The sequence below is a fragment of the Falco biarmicus genome, chromosome 7, assembly GCF_023638135.1.
Source record: "Falco biarmicus isolate bFalBia1 chromosome 7, bFalBia1.pri, whole genome shotgun sequence".
Lineage (NCBI taxonomy): Eukaryota > Metazoa > Chordata > Aves > Falconiformes > Falconidae > Falco > Falco biarmicus.
In genome coordinates, this window is record NC_079294.1 from 18,597,650 (window position 1) to 18,620,214 (window position 22,565).

The 22,565-nt window shown below is 34.2% G+C and overlaps 1 protein-coding gene across 1 annotated transcript in view; it reads left to right on the forward strand.

Annotated features, from left to right (window-relative positions):
* RYR3 (ryanodine receptor 3) overlaps positions 1 to 22,565 on the forward strand; it is a 233,144-nt gene that overhangs the window by 100,772 nt on the left and 109,807 nt on the right. The window contains exons 27-39 of the mRNA XM_056346522.1: positions 742 to 947; positions 1,671 to 1,845; positions 3,515 to 3,723; positions 4,964 to 5,148; positions 5,879 to 5,915; positions 6,265 to 6,425; positions 6,933 to 7,098; positions 10,621 to 10,707; positions 11,085 to 11,311; positions 12,362 to 13,163; positions 13,680 to 13,880; positions 14,453 to 14,555; positions 18,439 to 18,576. Of these exons, the coding sequence (XP_056202497.1) occupies positions 742 to 947; positions 1,671 to 1,845; positions 3,515 to 3,723; positions 4,964 to 5,148; positions 5,879 to 5,915; positions 6,265 to 6,425; positions 6,933 to 7,098; positions 10,621 to 10,707; positions 11,085 to 11,311; positions 12,362 to 13,163; positions 13,680 to 13,880; positions 14,453 to 14,555; positions 18,439 to 18,576 (2,697 nt within the window). The remainder of the gene's footprint in view (positions 1 to 741; positions 948 to 1,670; positions 1,846 to 3,514; positions 3,724 to 4,963; positions 5,149 to 5,878; positions 5,916 to 6,264; positions 6,426 to 6,932; positions 7,099 to 10,620; positions 10,708 to 11,084; positions 11,312 to 12,361; positions 13,164 to 13,679; positions 13,881 to 14,452; positions 14,556 to 18,438; positions 18,577 to 22,565) is intronic.

Sequence of the window (22,565 nt, forward strand, 5' to 3'; positions counted from 1 at the left end):
AGATTGGTTTTAGTTAATGATATGATAATTCTAATCTCCATGATTTTAGATTGGAGAAAATCTGGATTGTGAGTGGACATGGTTTTCATTTGGAAATGAAAGAAAGAAAATAATATGGGATTAATTTAAAAGAATTTTTTACATGGTATGTAGATTAGGTTTGACTGCTTCAAGTCAAACTCTGTTCTTAAAAGGCAGTACAAGAAGTGCACCAAGTTCAGATTTTTTTAAATTAAAATCAAAAGCATAAACTCTAAAAGTTTTCCTTCATATTTGCTATACCACTGTAATTTTTTTTGATAAAACCCAAACCAAAATAGAACTTATTTGATAACAGCTTTAAAATGTTCTAAATGTGTTGACTTGTGTAGGAAAGTATTTTGTTGTATTGTAATACTGCGTTACTGCATTGGATTGCATTACATGTAGTAATCTTACATTCCTGAGACTTCCTTGAGTCAGTTTTGTATTTGGGGCTCTGCACTGAGCGATACTTTGAGATATTCTGATTCTCAATAGCAGATAATCACTCATCCTGTATAGAATTAGAATGTGTTAGCCTCTGTAGGCTGATTACTGTTCCTCCTTTTTTAACATTTACATGAAGGTTCTTAAACATGCAATGGTAGATAATGGCTATTTCCAGAGATAGAAAATACTGGGGACAGATGAAAAGCTAAACAGTGGCATTAATAGTTTCATCTAATTATAAAAGGTGGATTTTTTTCTCTATTTTTACAGCTGACCAAACAGTGGAAAAAGTCAGCATTGACAAGATACGGTTTTTCAGAGCAGAACGGTCTTATGCAGTGAAGTCTGGAAAGTGGTACTTTGAATTTGAGGCTGTGACAGGTGGAGATATGCGTGTTGGCTGGGCTAGGCCAGGCTGTCGACCTGACGTAGAGTTGGGAGCTGATGACCAAGCATTTGTATTTGAAGGAAGCAAAGTCAGTACATCTTTATCTTTCTTGACCTATGAATGGGCTAGGCAGAGAGCTACAGTATATATTTCTTCTGTATACTCCAGATCCACTACTGGAATATTTTTGGTTCATATAAAGATATCTCTGAGCTCTGTTTCATGCTGGATAGTATCTGCATTTTGATTCTGGTCATGGAAATTATGCTAACAAAGGCGTGTTAGTTGAAATCAATCTTCCTAGGATATACCCAAATGAGTAAAGTTGTCTGTCATAAGCACAAACGAAATAGAGCATTCACTTTTTTTTTATTTATTTATTTATTTTTTTTTACAAGTGGTGTTATACAAAAATAAAAAACTTTCTTCAATGACTGGAAGAGAGAACCACAGTTTTGTTTTCCCTTTTCTCTTTTCTGCTTTCTGCACATTCTTTGTTCCCATACTTGACTCCTAAAGGACAGGAAGGATGATAATGACACAACATGTGAAAACTGGAATCCAGTGAACAGTATCATCCAGGTTCTGAATTGCTGTTTGTATGTTACTGAAGTTAGGATGCCTTATTTTCTCTAAATGAAATAACTAAGATAATAGTTACATTAATTATATGAAAGCCATGATCAGTACTGTTTGCAAATTACTTTGAGATCCTGGAAGATGAAATAATTTGTTTGGTTTGTTTATTTTGTGTTTAATTTTTTAATTTTAGCACAGTGGGGTTTTGTTTACATGTTTTTTTTTTGTTTAGGGCCAGCGTTGGCATCAAGGCAGTGGATTCTTTGGACGAAGCTGGCAACCAGGAGACGTGGTTGGCTGTATGATAAACTTGGATGACAAATCCATTATCTTTACTTTGAATGGAGAGTTGCTTATAACCAGTAAAGGTTCAGAACTTGCGTTTGCTGACTTTGGAATAGAAAGTGGTAATTTTCTTTTTATAGTTATATGGTTTTAAGAAGACAAAACCCAGAAAAAAACTAGTCTGTCATAATGGTTTAGTAAGCTGAGAATTCATATTTCAGTGATGTGAGCCTTCAGATGTGCTATACGCTACCATCATAAAAATTTATTTTAAGAGTGCTTATATGGCACAGATTAATTTTTTTTTCCTTTAACCACAAATAGTTATCAATGGGATTTCAACAATCAGAATGAGTAATTTTTTTTCAAGCTTACTTACTCACAGCTTAACTTCAGCGTTAAGAAGTGGTAATAATAAGCACCTTGAAAAATTCCTGAAAGCTGATAATGTAGTCTCTGATTATCTCACTGGAGCACACGCGTATTATGTTCTTGTCTGTAAGGGTTATAGTGAGTACTATGTGGTAAGAGGCTGCACCAAAAGAACAAATCTTTGCAACATAAATTGAGTCTGATTTGTAATTTTTTTTCCTCCATCCTATTCATAGCTAATCTGCATTTCACTTATCCCTGAGCTATTTTTCCTCTTCTGCTTCTGGCCTTTGGTTTTTTTGAGCAGTAGTATCTACATGACTATATTGAAGGAGGCAGGGAATATTTTCAAACTGTTTTGTTTTATTTTTTAGTTGACATTTTCTTTGGAAGCATATCTCCTGCAATCAGTAGTAGCTTCATACCTGTTAGTAATTGCCAGAAGACTTCGCAATTGCTCACTGTCCCTTTTTGGTCTGACCATTGATACAGTTTTTCTAATGGTAGAGAACTCTGGACTGCCTTAAGAAAGCTTTTCTGAAGGCTTAAAGTTGAAGTGTAGGAGAGAAAATTTCTCCTTTAGAGGTTGAACTGTTGGCTTTTCCCTGAAGGTACTGCAAGTTCTGTTTATTGAGGGATGGAGAAATAATAATTCAACAGCCTTTCATCCCTGTCTATTGGCTGATACGGGTATATGGAGACCAAAAAAATTTATGACCAAAAGATCATAAAAATTGCCAGCATTAAAGAAGTGTGTATTTTTCCATCACGAATGATGGAGGGATGAAAGTTGGCAACAAATTTACAGCTACTGATGGCTACAGCTACTAAATTTTAAACAGATGTACTGAGATACTGGAATCTCATCTCAAAGTCCTTTTGAACCTTCAGTGCCCTCAGAGGGCATAGTTTCCATTTGTAAATAACTTAGTCTAGCCAAGATTGTCTTTCAGTGTCCAACTCATTTTATAAAGGCATGTTTATTAGTCTAAAAATGATGAAGATAACTGATTCTTCTAGTAAATGAATTACTGACTTGAGCAAATCTTGGTTTTTTCAAATTAGTCCACAAACTACCTCTTGACTTGACTTTGTTTTGTTTTTCACACAAATCTACTAATACTTACTAATAACAATTGTTAAATTTGTTTATACACAGTATCCCATTCATTTAAATATTTATGTCCATTCATTGCCTAAGTCCTGAGGGGCTTTAGTAGCATTTATATTGAACTTAGACATTAGTATTTAAGATGGCTTTAAAACTTTGCTACTGTTGTCACTTTATGTGCATTACTTGTAGGAGCTAAAGTTTAGTTCTCATTAGATGGATCCAAAATAGAATGCTTGTGTTCTCCAAATAAATTACTGTTGGTGGTTTTTTTTTCTTTTCTTGTCATTGTTGTATCATTTTCTTAGGTTTTGTTCCCATTTGTGCACTGGGTCTATCTCAGATTGGTCGTATGAACCTTGGAATGGATGCCAGTACATTCAAGTATTATACAATGTGCGGCCTTCAAGAAGGTTTTGAACCTTTTGCTGTCAACATGAACCGAGAGGTTGCTATGTGGTTTAGTAAACGCTTACCAACATTTGTCAATGTGCCAAAAAATCATCCTCACATTGAGGTAACATTACATGTTAGGGAGACACCTGTTTATCAACTGTTTGTTTAGCAAGCTGAGACATTAAACCCTTACTAATACTTACTGTCATCAGATAATTTGTCATATAAATCTATTAAGTCACACTTAGATAATGCCAGATGATCTTGTCTATCTCCAGCTTCATTTATGGTAGTATTACCATTCGTATGGATATACCTATCTGTTCTATTATATGTCCTACAAATTTATGTTGTTGTGGTTAGCTTCTTAAAACATGTCAATAGTGATTTCTTAAAACCATTTTAATATTCTATCTTACGTGAGCTTGCATTTTTTAGACCTCTACTATGCATTTTTCTTAAATATATAAAAATTGTTCAGCTGAATTCAGCATCACTTATAACACAAGTGTGAGCTAAAGAGATTGACTTAGTCTACTTTGCTAATCTGAGGGACGTTTAAGTGTAAATGTGTTGGCACTGAGTGGTATCTGTTTTATTCATTTTTACAGTGCACCAGCGATAGGAATTCCACAACTACCTAACTAATCTACTTGAAAGCAGAATAATATATCCTGTGGTTTTTATAAATTATTCCGTATTAATATATTCCACAAATATATGTTTGAATTCTTGATCAGCTTTTTTGCTATAAACCCTAGGCCATTTACTTTAATTTAGGTCTTTAGTCAATTATTCCCTAGTACTTGTCTTTGAATATTTCCTTCTTAAACAAAATGGACTTCAGTGCATTCCAACTAAATGATCTAAGCATTTTTTTCAGTTTATCAGGATCATTTGAATTGAATTCCTGTCTTTAAAATTTTTTGAAATGTTCCTAACACTGAGTTTAAAAGCATACACACTTTTTCAGTACAAGGGAAAATAATAATATCAGACTCAGACTTTGTAACAATAATCTGAAGATTTCTCATTGTGGTAGAAAGCTTATGAAGCAATATTTTGATGACTTGTGCACTCAAAGTGAATTAATTTAAGAAAATTATACTTTTTTTTTTTTTTTGAAAACGCTATGTGGAACAATTTGAAAATATGTACTGTAATCAGGACATACTGAATCTGTTGCTTCTCTTGCTCTTCAGGCTTGATTCCTTGTCAAAGAAGAAAGCTGCATAGATTTGAAATGAATTAATCTTGAAAAATTTAAGTTTACTGTTTCATTTATTTCATCTTCTAGTTGTTTAATGACAGTTTGCAGTGTTTTTCTTGTACTAATTTAAAATTATTTCTGTTGGTTTTAGATATGGAGAATTGATGGAACCATTGAGAGTCCACCTCGGTTAAAAGTTACTCACAAAACATTTGGCACACAAAACAGCAACTCAGACATGATATATTGCCGTTTGAGTATGCCCATTGAGTTCCGCTCATCATTCAACTTCAGCATGGTTGTGGAAAATGCTTCATCTGATGTTTTCCAAAAACGGTTAGGCTTGGTTTCAGTTGTCATATTTCATGCTCTCAATGTAAATGTAATATGTTCTATTATTATTTATTATTATTGTACACTCAAGTTTTCATACTTTTTTTGCACTAAACACACACTAGCATGGGATGCATGTTACTGAGATTTTTTTGTTCTTGATGGTTTCAATAAATTTATAACACAACTTTGGTGCAGAATGCTATATCCAAACAAGAGAGCTGCTTCTGAAGAGGTGCATCACATGGTTTATAGTTATTCGTTCCTAAGCAGCTGCCACCCTTTCAAAATCACTGGAATTTGCAGAGCTCTTCAGCCAAGCTGGAAAACCAGCTCAGAATCTTTTGTCCACTGGTTTAATGTTCATCTACATGTTCAGTATCTCATTGTTATTGGAAAAGTGACTAATCCGTTCAAAGGAAAAAGATTGTGGGACAGATTTTTTTAAAGGTACTATGTACTACTAAGTTCAGCACCTTCCAGCATTGCCTTAATCTTTAGTTAACTGCTGTATATTTATCACTTCCTCCCCCTCCACCTTAACTGCAATAACTTTTGAGTGTATATTTGTATCCTGTACAGTCTTTGCATACTTAGTTTACTCATGCATACTCAGTAACCAGCAAATATGAATTAGCTTGTAAGTACACTTAATTTAATAATGAGTACGCTTTTACATCTTTTTTAAAAAAAAACAAACAAACCTGATTTATTGGTGTTTCTTTGTCTTTAGAAAGCACAGTCAAGAAATTGCTGCTCCTTCTACTACAGTAAGTAAATATGTTGAGATGTTTAGTTCTTACTTTAAGTAGATTGAGTTGTGGTAACATGTTTATTAGAAACTGATCTGTTGAAAGAAGTCTTTTTAATCATTTGCTATAACACTGTATAAATAACAATGCCCACAGTTGTATGACTTGAGATATAAACCTCACTCTCTTAAACCACTTGTCTGTGGTGTTTTTTTTTATTTCTAAGCATTTTAGATTACTTACTAATAGAATATGAATTAATATTATTAAAGTTTGATATATAGGAGGCTTTTTAAACACCATTTGAGTATTATTTAATAAAATAATTTAGATTTCTATTACTAATATGTTCTTTTCCTCTTTTCAGTATTTTTATTCATTACGGATATTTGCTGGCCAGGACCCATCCTCTGTCTGGGTTGGCTGGGTAACACCAGACTATCATTTTTACAGTGAGAATTTTGACCTAAATAAAAACTGTACAGTGACAGTTACTTTAGGTGATGAGAGAGGCAGGGTTCATGAAAGGTATGGATTTATTTATCACTTATTAAAGATTATATTTTAATGCCATTTTCAAAAGTGAATTATTTGCAAGCTAGATGATACTGTGTGTTCTGTGCTTATTTATGTATGAATGTATTTCACATAGACTTGTTAAAGTGAGTATATTTATCATTAATGTTCTGTTTGAAAGAATGTTTTTGATGCTTCTTTTTTTTAACATCCTTATTTGGTCACTGTGGGTGAATCTTATTTGTTTTAATATGTCTTACATAAGCACATGGGAGCATGTGAATTTCTTTCATAATTAGAAAAAAAGGGGAAAAGATAAAGGTACACTTAGTTTGATCCCTTACTCATGATGTTTACATTATTTTAAAAAAGGAGTGTTGTTAATAGAAAACAAAACTAATAGCAGCACGAGCACCTTTGTGGATCTCTAACTATTACTGCATTTAAAAGTATATCTTCACTGAATACTTAGACAACTTCAGTGTGACCTGTTTTGTTTTGTTCTTGCTGTTCTTTCAGTGTGAAGCGCAGCAACTGCTATATGGTTTGGGGAGGAGATGTAATTGCTAATTCCCAGAGATCAGGTCGCAGTAATGTTGATTTAGAAATTGGATGCTTTGTTGACCTGGCTACTGGAATGTTGTCATTCACAGCCAATGGAAAAGAGCTTGGCACTTGTTATCAGGTATTATCAGATTTTCAGGAAGCTTTATAGTAAGCTGGTCATTTTGATGAAAATTTTAAAATTGTTTTTTCTGGTTCAGAAATCTAAGTGAACACTATTCATGTGACAATAACATGTTTCCCCATATTATTCTGTTTTATCCTTCTTTCCCTCTCTTTCTCTTATGTAAGGCTACGTTTTCCCAAACTCTTAGTTTTTTTTTCAAATGTTGAGGAAGGACTATTGGTAGATATGTTCAGAAAAAATATTTTTTTACCTCCTAATTCTCATGGTTCAGAATCTTGATTTATAACATTATTCTTTTAAATATTTTTTGTCAACTAATTCTGATATATGATACCGGGAAAATAATTATTTAAATTAGAATGAAGTCAAAATTAGACTTCAGATATAGTGATTTTTGGAATGGATTGAGAAAATAAATCTAGTATATTATTACCAGGGTTTATGCCTTCTGCAGGTAGCTATGATTTGGAGATCTTGTGATTTGATAAGTTTCAAACCCCAAAATTCAAATATGCGTTAATATGTAAACCAAAATAAATGGTGTGGCTCCTAAATGCAATTAATGTTCTCAGAACCTGGAGTCATTACACAAATGGATCAGTAGTTGACAGAAGTTTTCAGCACCAGATTGATGACATTTGCTCTTAGTTAGATCAGTTGTCCATGGGAGAGCATCCACTGTGGAAGAGATTCTCCATTGTTAGGAACCATACATCACTTTATTTTGTGTCAAAAAAAAACCCGCAGATTTGTAATACAGATAAAACTTAGATGTTATTCAACTAAATTTCATGAAACTTTGTGTACTGACTCCATTGGAAATGAATGCAGCAGAGTTGCACGCAGCCTGTGAAATGGGGGTGGGAGATGATCTGGCAGGTGTGATTTTGGTATATTTTATGAGTGGTCAGACTTCCGTATTATGCTGAGAGGTTATTAAATGTCAACCACCTGGGGAAAGAACACAGGAGATGAAAGTGCTTAAGCCCCATGCTTTGCTGTTTTTTAGCTAGATACAAATTAATATGACAGCTTCTGAACAAAACCATGGAAGCTTGTTGGGTTGGTTTTTTTTCCACAGAACAACCTTTATCTGTTTTTCTAATTTTGCAAAGAAATCTAGGAAAATATAGATGTAGAAGATGCCTGTTATTGCTTTTAGTGTAAAACACACTTTCAGGTTTTTCCTCTTATGACTTGCAATTAATGTAACTGCATCCTTTGTAGTAAATTTAAAATTTAAAATAATCTCAGAAAATACAATTATTTCTCTTCTGTTGCTTGTCTTTTCGACGGAAAAAATACCTGGATTTGCTTTTGGAATTGTTTTTCAGTAAACCTGTTAGAACCTGGTCTGTTGAAAAATGAGAACACCCAGTGCTTGCTGTAAGATACAGTGGTATATTCCAACAGGAGTGTTATATGTGAGGGTGAAATATTTCTCAACTTTTGTTTATTTCAAGTAATTTCTTTTCTCTATTTTTTAAAGTAGTGCAAATAGTTTTATGTAGTTTTCATTTTCATTTCTTGAATATTTTTACCATAAAATAAAGTCTTTAAAATATTATAATACATCTTAGACCTCTTACCCAAAGTGCAGCAAATGATTGATATTTGTCCGGTCTAGAGGCTACAGGATAATTACTCTAATCTTGTAACTATTTTCACTTTTCAGTTTTCTTAACTGAAGTAGAGGGACAATATTTGTATGCTGTTTTCATTCTAAATGGCCTACAGGTCAACATATCAAAGAGAAGAAATGAATTTTGCTGTAGTTCTTAATCTAACTATTGAATGTAATGGTGATATTTAGAAAAAAACCACTTTCTATATTAGCAACATAAACAAAAGATAGTGTATACATATATATTTGAGATTATGCCATTAATTTTCAGGCCAATCTTAAATATTGGTTTACAAAGTGTTTTATTTTATTCTGAGTTAGTAATGGTTTTCTGACCTTCAAGCAAGATTAGAATTTACAAATTCAGTTACTTTTACTAGGAAATGTCTATCTTTGGTTGGAGACTAAGAGTTATATTGTCTTGGTCAGTTACTTCCAGGATTTAATGAAATAAAAGACACATTTTATGGGTAGTGTCTTTCAGTCCAGGATACCTTTTGTTTCTGGATTTGGGGTTGTGTTTTTTTTTTTCTTATAAAAAAGATTAAAATGTACACTCCTGGCCCTGCATTATTTTGTCTATCCCAATAGTTATAGTTCTGAAAAAACTTTATTTTGTATACAGATTTTTTTGTATATGGTATTATTTTACATTTTGTTTAAGTTATGTTGTGTTTTGGAGCTGTTTTCTCATCTAAAAGAATATAAATTTTTAATTTCTTTTTTGTGACTGTTCATTGTTTTGCAATTTTTGATAATATGCTATCCTCAAAGTTAGGAGTTATACTCCACAACAGCATAAACATTGTAATTGTACTTAGTGTGTATAATATATAGGCATAATACACAAAGTACATAATAATGTGATTAAAATATTTAATTGAACTCCTAAAACCTTGAATTGATTGCATAGACTGTACCTTTTGTCAGCTACCCTGGAGCACTGAAATCCTTCAAATAATATACTGTCCTATAAGTATGTTTTAACTTTTTTTTTTTTTTTCATGGCAGTAGGGGCGAGTGATCTTGTAGAGAATTCTTCAGAATAAACTAGTGTTACCTGACGTGTACTTTGAGTGCAGCTATAATGGGGAAATAAGGATAATGTAGCTGTCGAAGAAATCCCAAACCCAACCAGACACTTTAAAATTGCAGCACTGTCATTTAGTGATTCACTGTAATTTTGTAAGACTGGAGACAAATGCTGAGCCTGGAAATAAAGAGATCTTTGAGATCTTTAAAAAAATACATTCTTCTTGGAATATGAATCAGAAATTTACTCAATACAGAAATTTACCTTAATAGGAAATAAAGATTTGCCCTATCCAGATCAAATGCACTTTCACCCTCTTATTATCCCCTCTGGTTACCTCTTTCTTAGAAATATTTTTTGAGCTTTTTTGGTAGTGAATTATTTTGCCCAGCATAAAGTGTGAAAAAACTCTAAAAGATTTGTGGTGGTCTAAAAAGCTGTATTCTACCTTTGGTCTGTGTTGTAGATGCTTTTCCTAGAACAAGAGCATACTTATGTAGCTGCAAAGTGGCTGGATTTTTAAGGAGCTGCTCTAGAATGAGGTGTTGGGTTTGGATATGTGTAAGAAGGATCAGCACATAGTGTTACCAAAATTCTTGTTATGGGTGTTGAGAGCACATAAGGCAGCAGACATACCTGCCTGAAAGTTAGGTTGACCTATAAAGATAACTCAGCAAATGATTTACTGTGTTAGAGGTAAACTACAGGTAGTCAACACTTTAATACAATGACTGCAGCCATTTGATGTGTATATGAAGTGTAAGGTATATAGTATTTATTTTATATCATGTCATGTTCTGGCAGGAGATCCTTGTTGCTTTGTTAATTTTTAATTTTTTTAATCTTATTTCTCTTCTAGGTTGAACCAAACACAAAGCTTTTTCCAGCAACTTTTGTACAGCCTACGAGCACTAACTTGGTTCAGTTTGAACTTGGTAAATTAAAGGTACAATACAATTTTCTACAATGGTGCTCTTTTAAATCTGTTTATTTCCATGGAAATTCCTGCTCAGTTGAATTCGTTTAGGAAGACTGAATTAATGGCATGACTTCTTATTTGATTTCTACATACATTTCTGTAAATGTAAATATTAAATGAAGTTAATTGTTCAACAAATCTGAACTGCATTTGTCAAAACAAACTAAAGTTATTTGGGGAGAACACCTTTAAAGTTGGGGGAGTTTTAATGGATTTTGTTTATTGCAATAACATATATTTCTGTGAGTTCTTTGCTATCAGTTAGTTATACTTCCTTTTGGTATTATAAGTTTATTCATAATTAGATGTTAGAAAAATAATTTGACTATGCCTATTTGTTTCAGAATACCATGCCTTTATCAGCAGCAATTTTTAAAAGTGAAGAAAGAAATCCTGTTCCTCAGTGTCCCCCTCGCCTTGATGTGCAAACAATTACACCTGTGTTATGGAGCAGGATGCCAAACAGCTTTCTAAAAGTAGAAACTGAGCGTGTCAGTGAACGTCATGGCTGGATTGTGCAGTGTTTGGAACCTTTGCAGATGATGGCACTTCATATCCCAGAAGAAAATAGGTACATTTGGGAGGAACTACAGTGACTTGGTGTGGACAAAATGTCTATTGGAAAGCTGCTATCTGGGTATTGGATAAACCTGCCTTGGAGAATATTTGCACTAGAGTTGTTTAGAATCTCTGATCTTATCTGCTATATCATATTCATTAAATTTAAGTAGGTGCAAGAGGCTGAATAATTTTAATGCCATGTGATGACATTTCCATACATAGAGAAAAAATTATTTTATTTAAATTACAAAATAATATCTCTTAAATCTCTAGATCTTTAAACATAGAGATTTTTCAGCTTCCAGAAAACCAATATAAAGAACATGCAAGTACTATTTTGCTGATTTTTTTTCTGTAATAAAAACATGTAATCAGTTCCTATTTCATCTGCTCTGAATTTACATGAATTAAGTTTTTATGTTCTTATTGACTTTCTTAGATTTTCTTTGGGTTTTATCTTCAGAATGAGGATAATAAAGATGTATCTAAATACAAAATAATGTAACCAGTGACAAAGCAAACTGTAAGCAAAAGCATAGCAGAAAGATAAATTAACTGCTGTACTTTTATCAGTTATTTTGCAGCTTCTTTTAATAATTCAGTAAGCATTTTTATTTCTTGTTAATAAAGCTGAATTCAAGAAAAGAGTAAAAAATACTGTCTTTTGTGGAAAAAATGAAATGGAGATCCTCAACTATAAAGGCACTGTTCAGTGACAGTATTACTGCAGAGTTTCAGCATTCCAAATATATTTCTTTTAAAAACAAGCTCTACTTTACTATAGCTTGCAAAGAACCTTCTCTATATTACAATTTTCCTTTTTTTTTTTTTTTTCTTTTTTTTTTCCCCTATGGAGGAGTACTTGTAAATAATCTCATCAAATTATTGCCACCGTTTACTGTGGTTTAATGATGCACATGTTAAGATTAGTCAGTACCAATCTTAATATTAATGGTTTAAAATGGAGCTGACCAAAATCTGCAGAGATTATAAAACTTTTCTTTTACAAAATAATTATTAATGAAATTGACTGGTGTTCTGTTTCTTTATTTCATGACAGATGCGTTGATATTTTGGAACTATGTGAACAAGAAGATTTGATGAAGTTTCACTACCACACTTTAAAACTCTATAGCTCAGTTAGTGCTCTAGGTAACACTAGAGTTGCCTATGCGCTTTGTAGCCATGTGGACATATCTCAGCTATTTTTTACTATAGATAATCAATACTTACCTGGACTCCTGCGTTCTGGATTCTATGACTTGCTCATTAGTATTCATTTGGAGCATGCCAAGCAAGCCAAACTCATGATGAACAATGAATTTATCATTCCAGTTACAGATGAAACTCGAACTATTAAATTATATCCTGATGAAACAAAGAAGCACGGTTTACCTGGAGTAGGGCTTAGCACTTGTCTGAAACCAGGCTTTAATTTTTCTACTCCATGCTTTATTGCGACCAGTGAAGAACGTCAGACATCCAGCCCAGAGATACCCCTTGATACACTTAAATCCAAGGCCATAAGTATGCTAACAGAGGCAGTACAGTGTAGTGGTAGTCATATACGAGATCCTGTTGGAGGACAGGTTGCATTCCAGTTTGTTCCTGTTCTTAAACTGATAGCAACATTACTCATAATGGGGGTTTTTGATGATGATGATGTGAAGCAGGTGTTACTCCTCATTGATCCTAGTGTGTTTGGAGATCACAAGGAAGAAACAGAAGAGAGGACAGAGAAGGAAGAAGTTACACAAGTTGAAGAAAAAGCTGTAGAAGCTGGGGAGAAAGCAATAAAAGAAACAAAAGCACCTGCAAAGGGCTTATTGCAGACAAGATTACCAGAATCTGTTAAACTTCAGGTGACCATTTAATATGAATGTATTACATATGTTCTGCTATTGATGAAAGGAAGGTAGTGCTTTTTGTCTGTTCCGTAGTTTGTAAAATTTGAAATGCTGAAGACCTTTATTCCAATTCACCCTATAACCTCACATTAATAACCAAATCTGATGATGATGCAATTCTTTCTACATGTTTATTGACGCTCAAAATAGATATGCAAATACCTACCTATTTCATAGGAGGGAAGGTTGGACCAGGTGATCTTTAAAGGACCCTTCTAATCCAAACTGTTCTATGATTCTGTGATTTCTACATGTTTTGAGTTCATGGAGTGAAAGACTGTGAATGCAATATAATATTATCAATCAGATAATAAAATTTATAGATTTGTCAACTTTACAGTGTTAAAAGAAAATATGGGGGGGGAAAAAAAGCCTCTCATTTTTACAGTCTGTTTCAGTCTATAGTGTCCACTGCAGTTCTTCCCCGGTCAGTCTGTTAAACTGTTGAACTTGTCTGTTTTTCTATCCTAGATGTGTCATTTACTCAATTACTTCTGTGACTGTGAGCTACAACATAGAGTGGAAGCAATTGTATCATTTGCGGACCGTTATGTATCAAAATTACAATATAATCAGAAATATAGGTACAATGAACTCATGCAAGCCTTGAACATGTCTGCTGCTTTGACTGCCAAGAAGACAAAAGAATTTCGGTCTCCTCCTCAAGAACAGGTAATATTAAACAAATAGTTGAATCTAAAGGTAAAAAAAGTCTTTGTGATGATAGAGTTCTGACTTCTAAACTACCATTGGAACTGCTAGAGAAGCAAAGTTGAATTTGAAATAAAATTTATTAAGATGCCACAAAATATTGAATGTCAGAATCCTTATACCTTTACTCCAGAATTCAAGCTCTAAACCAGTTGACTTAGGGCTTCTCAACAGTGTAGAAAAATTGAACATTACTGCCCAATACTGAGGAGCCGAGATTCATCCAGTACTGCAAGATGATGATAATTTGACAATTTTACTTGCCAGCAGTTAGCATGAAGTTATTGTTGTGCTGAAATCTATATGGTGGAAATAGTCTTTTATACCTCCAGGTAACAGCTTTGTTGCGTGTAACTGTATTTTGATGTTAATTGTAAAGGTTACAAAGTACCACCGCTTTGTTATTTCCTTTAAGCTGTATTAGAAATCTATGTTTTATGTCAATTTGATTATAAAGAGGTAAAGTATGGCTATATATTAGAATATGTATTTGGCTATCTGAGCTTTTTAACTCTGTTTTATTCCCTTTAAAGATTAATATGTTGCTGAATTTTCAACTTGGAGAGGATTGTCCCTGTCCAGAGGAGATTCGGGATGAGTTATATGAATTTCATGATGATCTTCTAATTCACTGTGGTGAGTGGCAAGGTTTTGTTACGTTTTTTGCTTGTCTTTTTGACACTTTAAGTGAAAAAAGAACAAATGAGTTAAAAAAAAATAGGATGAGTTTTTTTTGTTAGATGTATTACTGTTTACGTGGTGACTTTTCTGACAAACTGATGCATTTACAAACATATGGGAAACCTGTGCATGGTTTTAGTTTTTCATTGTTATATATCTACTAAATTAATACCGGGTAGTATTCTATTTGTATAGCAATTTTAGAATTAATGGGGAAAATAAAAATTATCCAGACAAGCAGGCTGAATTACCTTAAAAGATTTATATAGACATGTGTATGTGTACAAGAAGATAAAAGATATTGAAAGAGCATTATTGCTGTGAAGTTGAGAACGAGAAAATTTAATAAAAAACACTGTATGAGGGCTGCTGCTACTACTGCTTTAGCTTAGTTTCCTGGTGTATACACAGCTGTGATGGTCAATCATTATAAAACACTATTACACTGCAGATTACAGCTTGAATTGCCCCAGTCATTGAATTTTAATTTCCTTAGGGTATCCTCAAGGGTGAGCTATGTCAGATAGCCTGTGCAATTTGTGTGGGCTAAGAAATCACATTTTATGTATGATGCCAAAATTCTTTTGTTAGACTATTAAGATATTAATCTAATCAAGAGAAAAATGGAATTTTTAGTCCATTTATAATGATACTTACATTTATAGGCTGAGTCATCTAGTTATTACTGCTCATTCTTAATAACTATGCAGTTAAAACTAGTATACAAAGCATTTTCTTATCTACCTACTTGGTAGATATACTGGTAGTTACTCTTCCAGTGCATTTCTTGGTCCTATGGTTGATGGCATCCATCTTGTCCAAGATGAAGGAGACTGAGTCATTACAGTGAATTGGCAGACCTCGAGTTCATCCCCAGGAAGAGCATGGTAATCTTAATAGTTTCTGCCTCCTTCTGTTTGCTTGAGGTCACTTTTAAATATTAACTAATACAGCCTGCTAGTTCTTTCTTCACTGATTATCCCTAAACCCAGTTTTACCCAGTTCATGCAATTGGATTCTTTTAGTGACCTGTAATTAACAGTTTGTGATTTCTGTTGATAGCTGTGATGCCTCCCATACCATTCTGTGCAGATATCGTTAGGGCTTCTGCTATCATCTTGTGCTGCTGTTTCTGAGTATCCTATTAGAATTTCCAGCAACCATCAAGCTGTGATTTTGTGATAAGCCAATTACCATTTTTCAAGTACCTCAGCGTTAGCCTCAGCCAAAGATGAGTAAGCGGGTACCTAGGTTGTGTTTCATCAGCTTATTGCTGAGGATATTGTATAAGATGGTTTTAGTTCTTAAAATCAAGATTTGTATCTGTAAGGTTACCTATATCATAGGTGGAAATTTACTTGGTTTAACCTAATTAGGTTTTGACAACCCTGTGTTGATCGTTATTCATCCTTGCTTCTAAGTGCTTACCAAAACCTATTTCTTTCATTCCAGCATTTTTCTTTAGGGGTTAAAGCGAGTACTTAATACCCTTGTAGCTGCTACTCTTTCTCCCCATCTTTATTAAGGTAGATACTGTCATCTCCATTATTCAGTCACTTAGTGCTTTATTTGACCTCTGGTTTTCAAAGATAATGCCTATTTGGCATTAGACAGTTCTCTGAGACTCCAGGATGAAGATTATGGAAGACTCCCAACTTAGAAATATCTTAACTCTGCAATATATTTATTTTACCCTGACATCTTGTTGCTGGTATTCACTTAGCTTATTTCTTGATCACTCTACATCTTTTCATGAGGTGAAACCCTAGTGATTGTGGGGTGTTTTTTTTCTTTATAGGGGTACACTTTTATTATTGTTTACTGCAATATACATGTGTATGTTGAATGAAAGAGAGACTGAAGACAAAGAAAGCACAGTCTCATGATTAAAATAGTTTAATGATCCTCTGGATTCTAAACAAAACCATATTAATTGCCTTTTACAGATTTATCATCATAGGTGGTCGCTGTGGTTCTCATGGTTCTCATTATCTGTGTCCTGACTTAGTCCTGAAGATCAGTACTAAGCAATCACAGCTGCTGATAAAATGAATAGGAATTGTGCTTGGAATATTTAATCAGCTTTTTAATACTAAGTATACTTTTCAGTCTAAGTGGAAAAATATGTATGCAATCAAGTAATTAAAGGCTGCTTCATAATGAATATACACAAATAGTCTGAATTAAAGTTACTCAGGCAGTCTTAATCCTAGCATGTCCTAACTCTGAGTGGTTAATTTTTTCAGCAAAATAATAGTCCTCTATCATAATTTTTGTGTGTAATTTCTTGGTTATAAACAAAACAAACAAATTTACAACAGATTTTATTGCATAATATCAAATTGACGCTTATCTGGGTTGGAACCATCTGTTCCAGTGCACAGACCTCTGCCACTTGAATTAAGTGGTTAGCCAGTAGCACGAGATGGTCGGCTTCCAAATAGATTGCAGTTCTAAGAGGATGCAAAATGAATGAAGAATTATATGGAGCAGTGAGTGAGACCCCATCTGGAGCAGTCACAGACTCCATCTCCTCCGGTCCAACAGTCTTGCCTCATTATTCCAGTGCATTTCTTCTTGTCTGCCCATTTCTACTTCCAAGAGTTCTCCCAGTGTCTCTTGCTTCCAGGGCTTAGCTTTTTTTTCAACGCCAGAGTTTCTTGCATTCTTTATCAGCCTTGTCTACTCTCTCTTTCCTCTCCTTATTGGCTGTGCTTCCTGTTCTTACTGTTTCCAGACTGACTGTAGCCTTCCTTCATTCATTTTGCTTTTTTTTTAATTTGCCCTGCCAGTCTCATTTACCCTATCCTTAAATTCCATACATAGTCTCCAATTTCAATTTCTAGTTCTTTCAGTCTTTCCCGCCACCTCTGAATGTCCTTCTTAGTCACTCCTAGTCATAACTTTAACTCCTTGCCCTTGGTAGCTGGCAGTGGCAAAGTTTCTCCAACCTAATACCACGTTTCAGATTTCCGTTCCTTTCTTTAGTTTCTTTTTTTAATACCAGTTTTAACCTCTGCAGATTATCCTATTTCCTCTGCTGCAGCTTGTATCTCTTCAGTATTCTATCTGGAAATCTTTTCCTTTTCCCAATTTCACTTTGACCAGCAGCCAAACAGCAAAAGCTTACATTTCAGTTCAGCACAATTAGCTCTGGTCTGAAGGGAACCTGCTTAGATGTTCTGTGCTTCTGCACATAACACATGTGGTATGTGATCATCACTAAGAGGTGTGATAGATTTTTAAATGCTTTGAATGGTTGTGAAGCAATGCAGTGAACTGAACTGTATTAAACTATCTTGTAAAATGACATCCCATCTCATCGTACACATTTTCTTGAAAAACATCTATTACTGGTGTAATCTCTGGACATCTGCCTTATTACAGATTTAAATTCAGTTAATATATTTGTTTATGAGTGCTATATACCTTGACTGAAAAATTGTGTTATACTGTGACATACAGCCATATGTTTCCTTCTTTAGCTTACATTCTGCAATATGAAATAAAGGCTCACATATTTAAACGGATATGACGCTGAGTCAAAATTAATTGCCATAGTAGAATCTTCCAAGAATACCACCTCTTTGGTCATAATACTGAAAAATGTTACTATAAATATGGATATAAGGAGTATGTGTACTGAAATAAACTTAATTTGATGGGTGTTACTGTAGCTAACTTATTAACGCTACTGGCCTTACTACCTTGCTTTTCCTGTATGAAATTTGATGGTTTAAAAAAAAGTCCTGTAGGTATTTTGGTATTGTTTAAATACTGAAAGAGTTAATTTTCAAAAGTTGAGTTTTGTTTCTAACCAGTTTTATTATTTGCTAAGGTATTCCACTAGAAGAGGAGGAAGAGGAAGAGGAAGATTCCTCCTTGACTGGAAAACTCCGTTCATTAATGTACAAAATCAAAGGTCCACCAAAAACTGCAAAAGTAGAACCTAAGGAGGAAGAAGAGAAATCTCCTAGTAAGTTTTCTTTCCACATAAATACTTCTGTGATGCAAGTGCTAAAAGTGTATGCAGTCAACAAGAGTATATTTTCTAATAAAACTTTATAGTGGACTTAAGGAGGAGGCTACCTGTTTAAGTTCCTTCTGCCTCTTAGAACAGTTATCCTACATACTAAACAACTTACATGCATTGTTAAACAAGAAGTTAAAATGGGTGGAAGTTTTGAATCCAGATCATTAATTTTGAGGTTGAAAATTTGCATAATATTTACAAAGAAATGTAAAAAGTTAATTATGGCACCATAATCTAGACTCAAGAATTCCAAACTTGAGAAGTTTCCATGTATATGGCTTGATGTTTTTTAAAATGCAAAAATGTCTTTACAGATTAGCTTCATTTTTGTTGGCTGCATGAGAAGCTGTATGCATCTCAGTACTAAGATATATGTGACAAAATGGTTTTACAGTTCTTTTTTGTATAAGAAGGGATGGCTTTCACTTCTTTCACTTGATGATGGTGAATATATACATTCGTTAAAAACTAATAACTTGTTCTGATTTATCTCAAGTATCACATACAGGCACATTTCATACATATTTTCACGTATCATACACATATCCACACCATACTCACTCTTACCATACCCTTTCTGAATTTAAGAATTTCTGAATTCAACATATTTGACTAATTAAACAGAAGAAACATCTTTATTATCTTAATTACAAGTGCAAATGCTGCATTTATAAATGCTTAAGTTAACAGAACTTTCCAGAATTTAATATTGCTGGTTTTTATCCTGCTCTTTGCTTCTATAGATCTTTAATTGTCTCTAAAACCATAGGGCAGAGAATAATTCCGCCTAGATATCATGAGTTTGCCTGGAAAGTTTTCTCTATATTTATAAATCTCATTGCCCTTTACAGTGAGATTTGATGTTGCTTAAACATACATGAAAAGAGCAGACACCATAGGAGAATATTATATTGAAAGAAGACTGGGATATCCCTGTGTGTTTGCTGAGTAATAGTAAGCTATTAACATTTCGTAAAAATATAAATATTTGACTCAAAACACTTGAAAAGTCTGCATATATGTTTTGAAACTAATAAGGTAGGAGAGACAATTTAAGCCACAGACCTAGAAACAATATGTATGGGAGAATATATATTACATCACTGAAAACAGTCCTTCCGCCTAGAACAGCTGAATAAGCACACAGAGAACTGAGAGTAACTGTTGAAACAATACAATAATTTACTTAATGTTAATTAGCGTAATGGTATTTAAGAGTAAGCCACTGTTTTCAGATCTGTAATGCCCTGTGGCAAGTGATTCATAGAACCACAGTATGGCTGAGGCTGGAAGGGACCTTTGGAGGTCATGTGGTCCAACCCTGCTGCTCAAGCAAAGCAACTTAGAAAAGGTTGCCCAGGACCACGTCGAGATGGCTTGTGAATATCTCCAAATATGAAGGCTCCACAACCTCCTTGGTCAATGTGTGCCAGTGCTCAGTCACTCTCAAAGTAAAAGTTTCTCCTTCTGCTCAGATGGACCCTCCTGTGTTTCAGTGTGTGCCCATTGCCTCTTGTCCCATCACTGGGCTCTGAAAAGAGCCTCTGTTTCCTTTACATCCTTCCCTCAGGTATTTATATACATTGGCAAGGTGCCCCTGAGCCTTCTCTTCACTCAGCCAAACAGTCCAGGCTCTTTCTTGGCTAATGCTGAGCAGGTAGGCTGATGAGCTTTCTTAAAAAGGCCTGATATTACATGTTGCAAAGCACTGTGGAGGTTTGTTGGGCTTGATTCATAGGATATATGTATCAGCTGACAACATATATAGCCATGTTGTATATTGCATTTAGAGAAAGCTGTGCAAAGCTTGACAGATGTTAATCAATGGAAATTTTACCTAAATTACAGTTAGTTCTTGTAAGAAACATAAATGTAGTTGAATCAAGGTTTTTCCACGTAGAGGAATGATGGATAAACACAGCACTGTAATTCATAGTTTTTGTAATACAAAAAGATGGGAAGTTTGTCTTTTCTGTAGAAGAGTGAATTAAAATAACATTTATTGTTATTTATACGCAAATGCCATATACTTGCTGTATTTCATATCTGTCATCTTGTTACCACGCCTAATGTCATAAATCAGGAAGAAAAGGAGACTAAGAATTTGTTTCAGCAAGTTTTCTTCACATTCTAACAACCAGATTCAGAAGCATTATCTAGCAAGTATTTGAATACTTACAGCGTATATGTTTTGTTATATACCTTTATACAGAGAAATAAGAGTGGGGGTTTTTTTGTTGGTTAGGTTTTTTTTTACTGCATACAATCAATTTTAACTTGTGATTACTGCCAGAACTTATGAATAAGTGCTATACTGTATGTGAACCATTTTTGGTTCTTTGAAACGCTGGATTTTCAGAGAAAGCAAGCATGTTCATAGCTACAGAGATGCTATGTATAGCCGCTTGTCATTTCTTATAATGCTTTGAAGAATATTATTTAGTTAGTTAATGAATTTAAGAAAAAAATGCACATGCATTAAGTAATTGATAATTGCACAGAGTCATTTTAGCAATGGAAAGCTGAAAATAGACTATTGCATGTATTATTGGTGTCTCAAAGATACACTACTTATAATTAAAGGAAGGACTGAAATAACAAATGTTACAGATACCTCCCTGTGGCATTTGTTACAGAGGTTAGTTCAATGTCTTTGCTACTTGAGAGCAAAATTGAGCTTATTTGTAAATGGAAGACGGAAAGCCTACACATATCCTGAAGTTATCTCAAGTTCTGGCTGCTTCAGTCGAGTAGCAATTTGTCATTATTATTTCATCTCTGCAATATTTCATGTTGCGTTTTGCAGGTATATTGTTCTTTTGGTTCTAATTCCTCTAATAAATTATTGTAGCTGTTTCTGTTACCAGCAGGGAAAGACTAGTAGCCAAAGTGTTCACATTCCTTTTTAATACTACCTTTTCTTAGGGTATGTGTACACACAAATGTACATACATGCATGCAAACACCCCAAAACACTTGAAATCATAGATGTTTTATTCTGAGCAGTATTCCTGTACATGTAGATTCTCTTACCCTATACCCCAACACAGGAGGAGTGATCTTATTCTAAATAGGCAAGATGGGTTCTGTGCTTGCAGTTCCTCTGCCATCTGCATGACTATTTTGTTGAGCCTCTGAGCAGCAAACCTGCCTTTCACTGCCGTGTATTATCCCCAGTGAGATTAATCTATAGTGTGAATCTCGGAAATTTTGTCTTTGCTGTCATTTGTTTATGAGCTTTCAGTCCTTAGTAGTGACTGTGGATGGTGAGGAATAAGGCAGGAAAAAAGTCTTATTTCCTCCAGGTGTTCCTTTAGAAGATAAAGTTTTGCTGAGGTTTCTTGTTGCCTTTGTGAATCAAGATTGGCTTTTGCCAGCTCTGAGTTTCTATAACACCATACAAATACCACTTGCAAAATTGTACAAGTGACCTGAAGTTGGTCTTCCAACCAACAATGGTAGTAAATCCTCCTCTTCTAATTCCCGTTTGCTCAGTTTGGCAATCAGTCCTTGTGCAGACCTAGAATAGTTAATTTCATTTCCGACTTAATAATTTCATCAGGATTTGTGTGACATTAGACAGCAATGCTATTTTATAACTCAGGACACCTCTTACATGATCTGCCTGTTCTGTAAAACACCAGAGAGGGTTTATCCTGTCCTAAAAGCATCTTTGGATCTGTTAAGCTTGATACTAGGTTGTAAATACATTAAATCTTATAATAATTTAATGTGCTGCACAAAGATAGGTCTGCTGACTGGGCTTTATTCTCCAGTGACTCATCTGTCAGCATCTGCTTTCTAAAGAGAAATCTCAATATCTGGGAAGTATCATTTCTTCTTCAGGCTTCATGTGAATTCTGTTGTCATGAATCAGGAAGCATTCACTCCTAAAGCCTCAGGGCACATGGTATCTGGCCCTTGGAACAGAG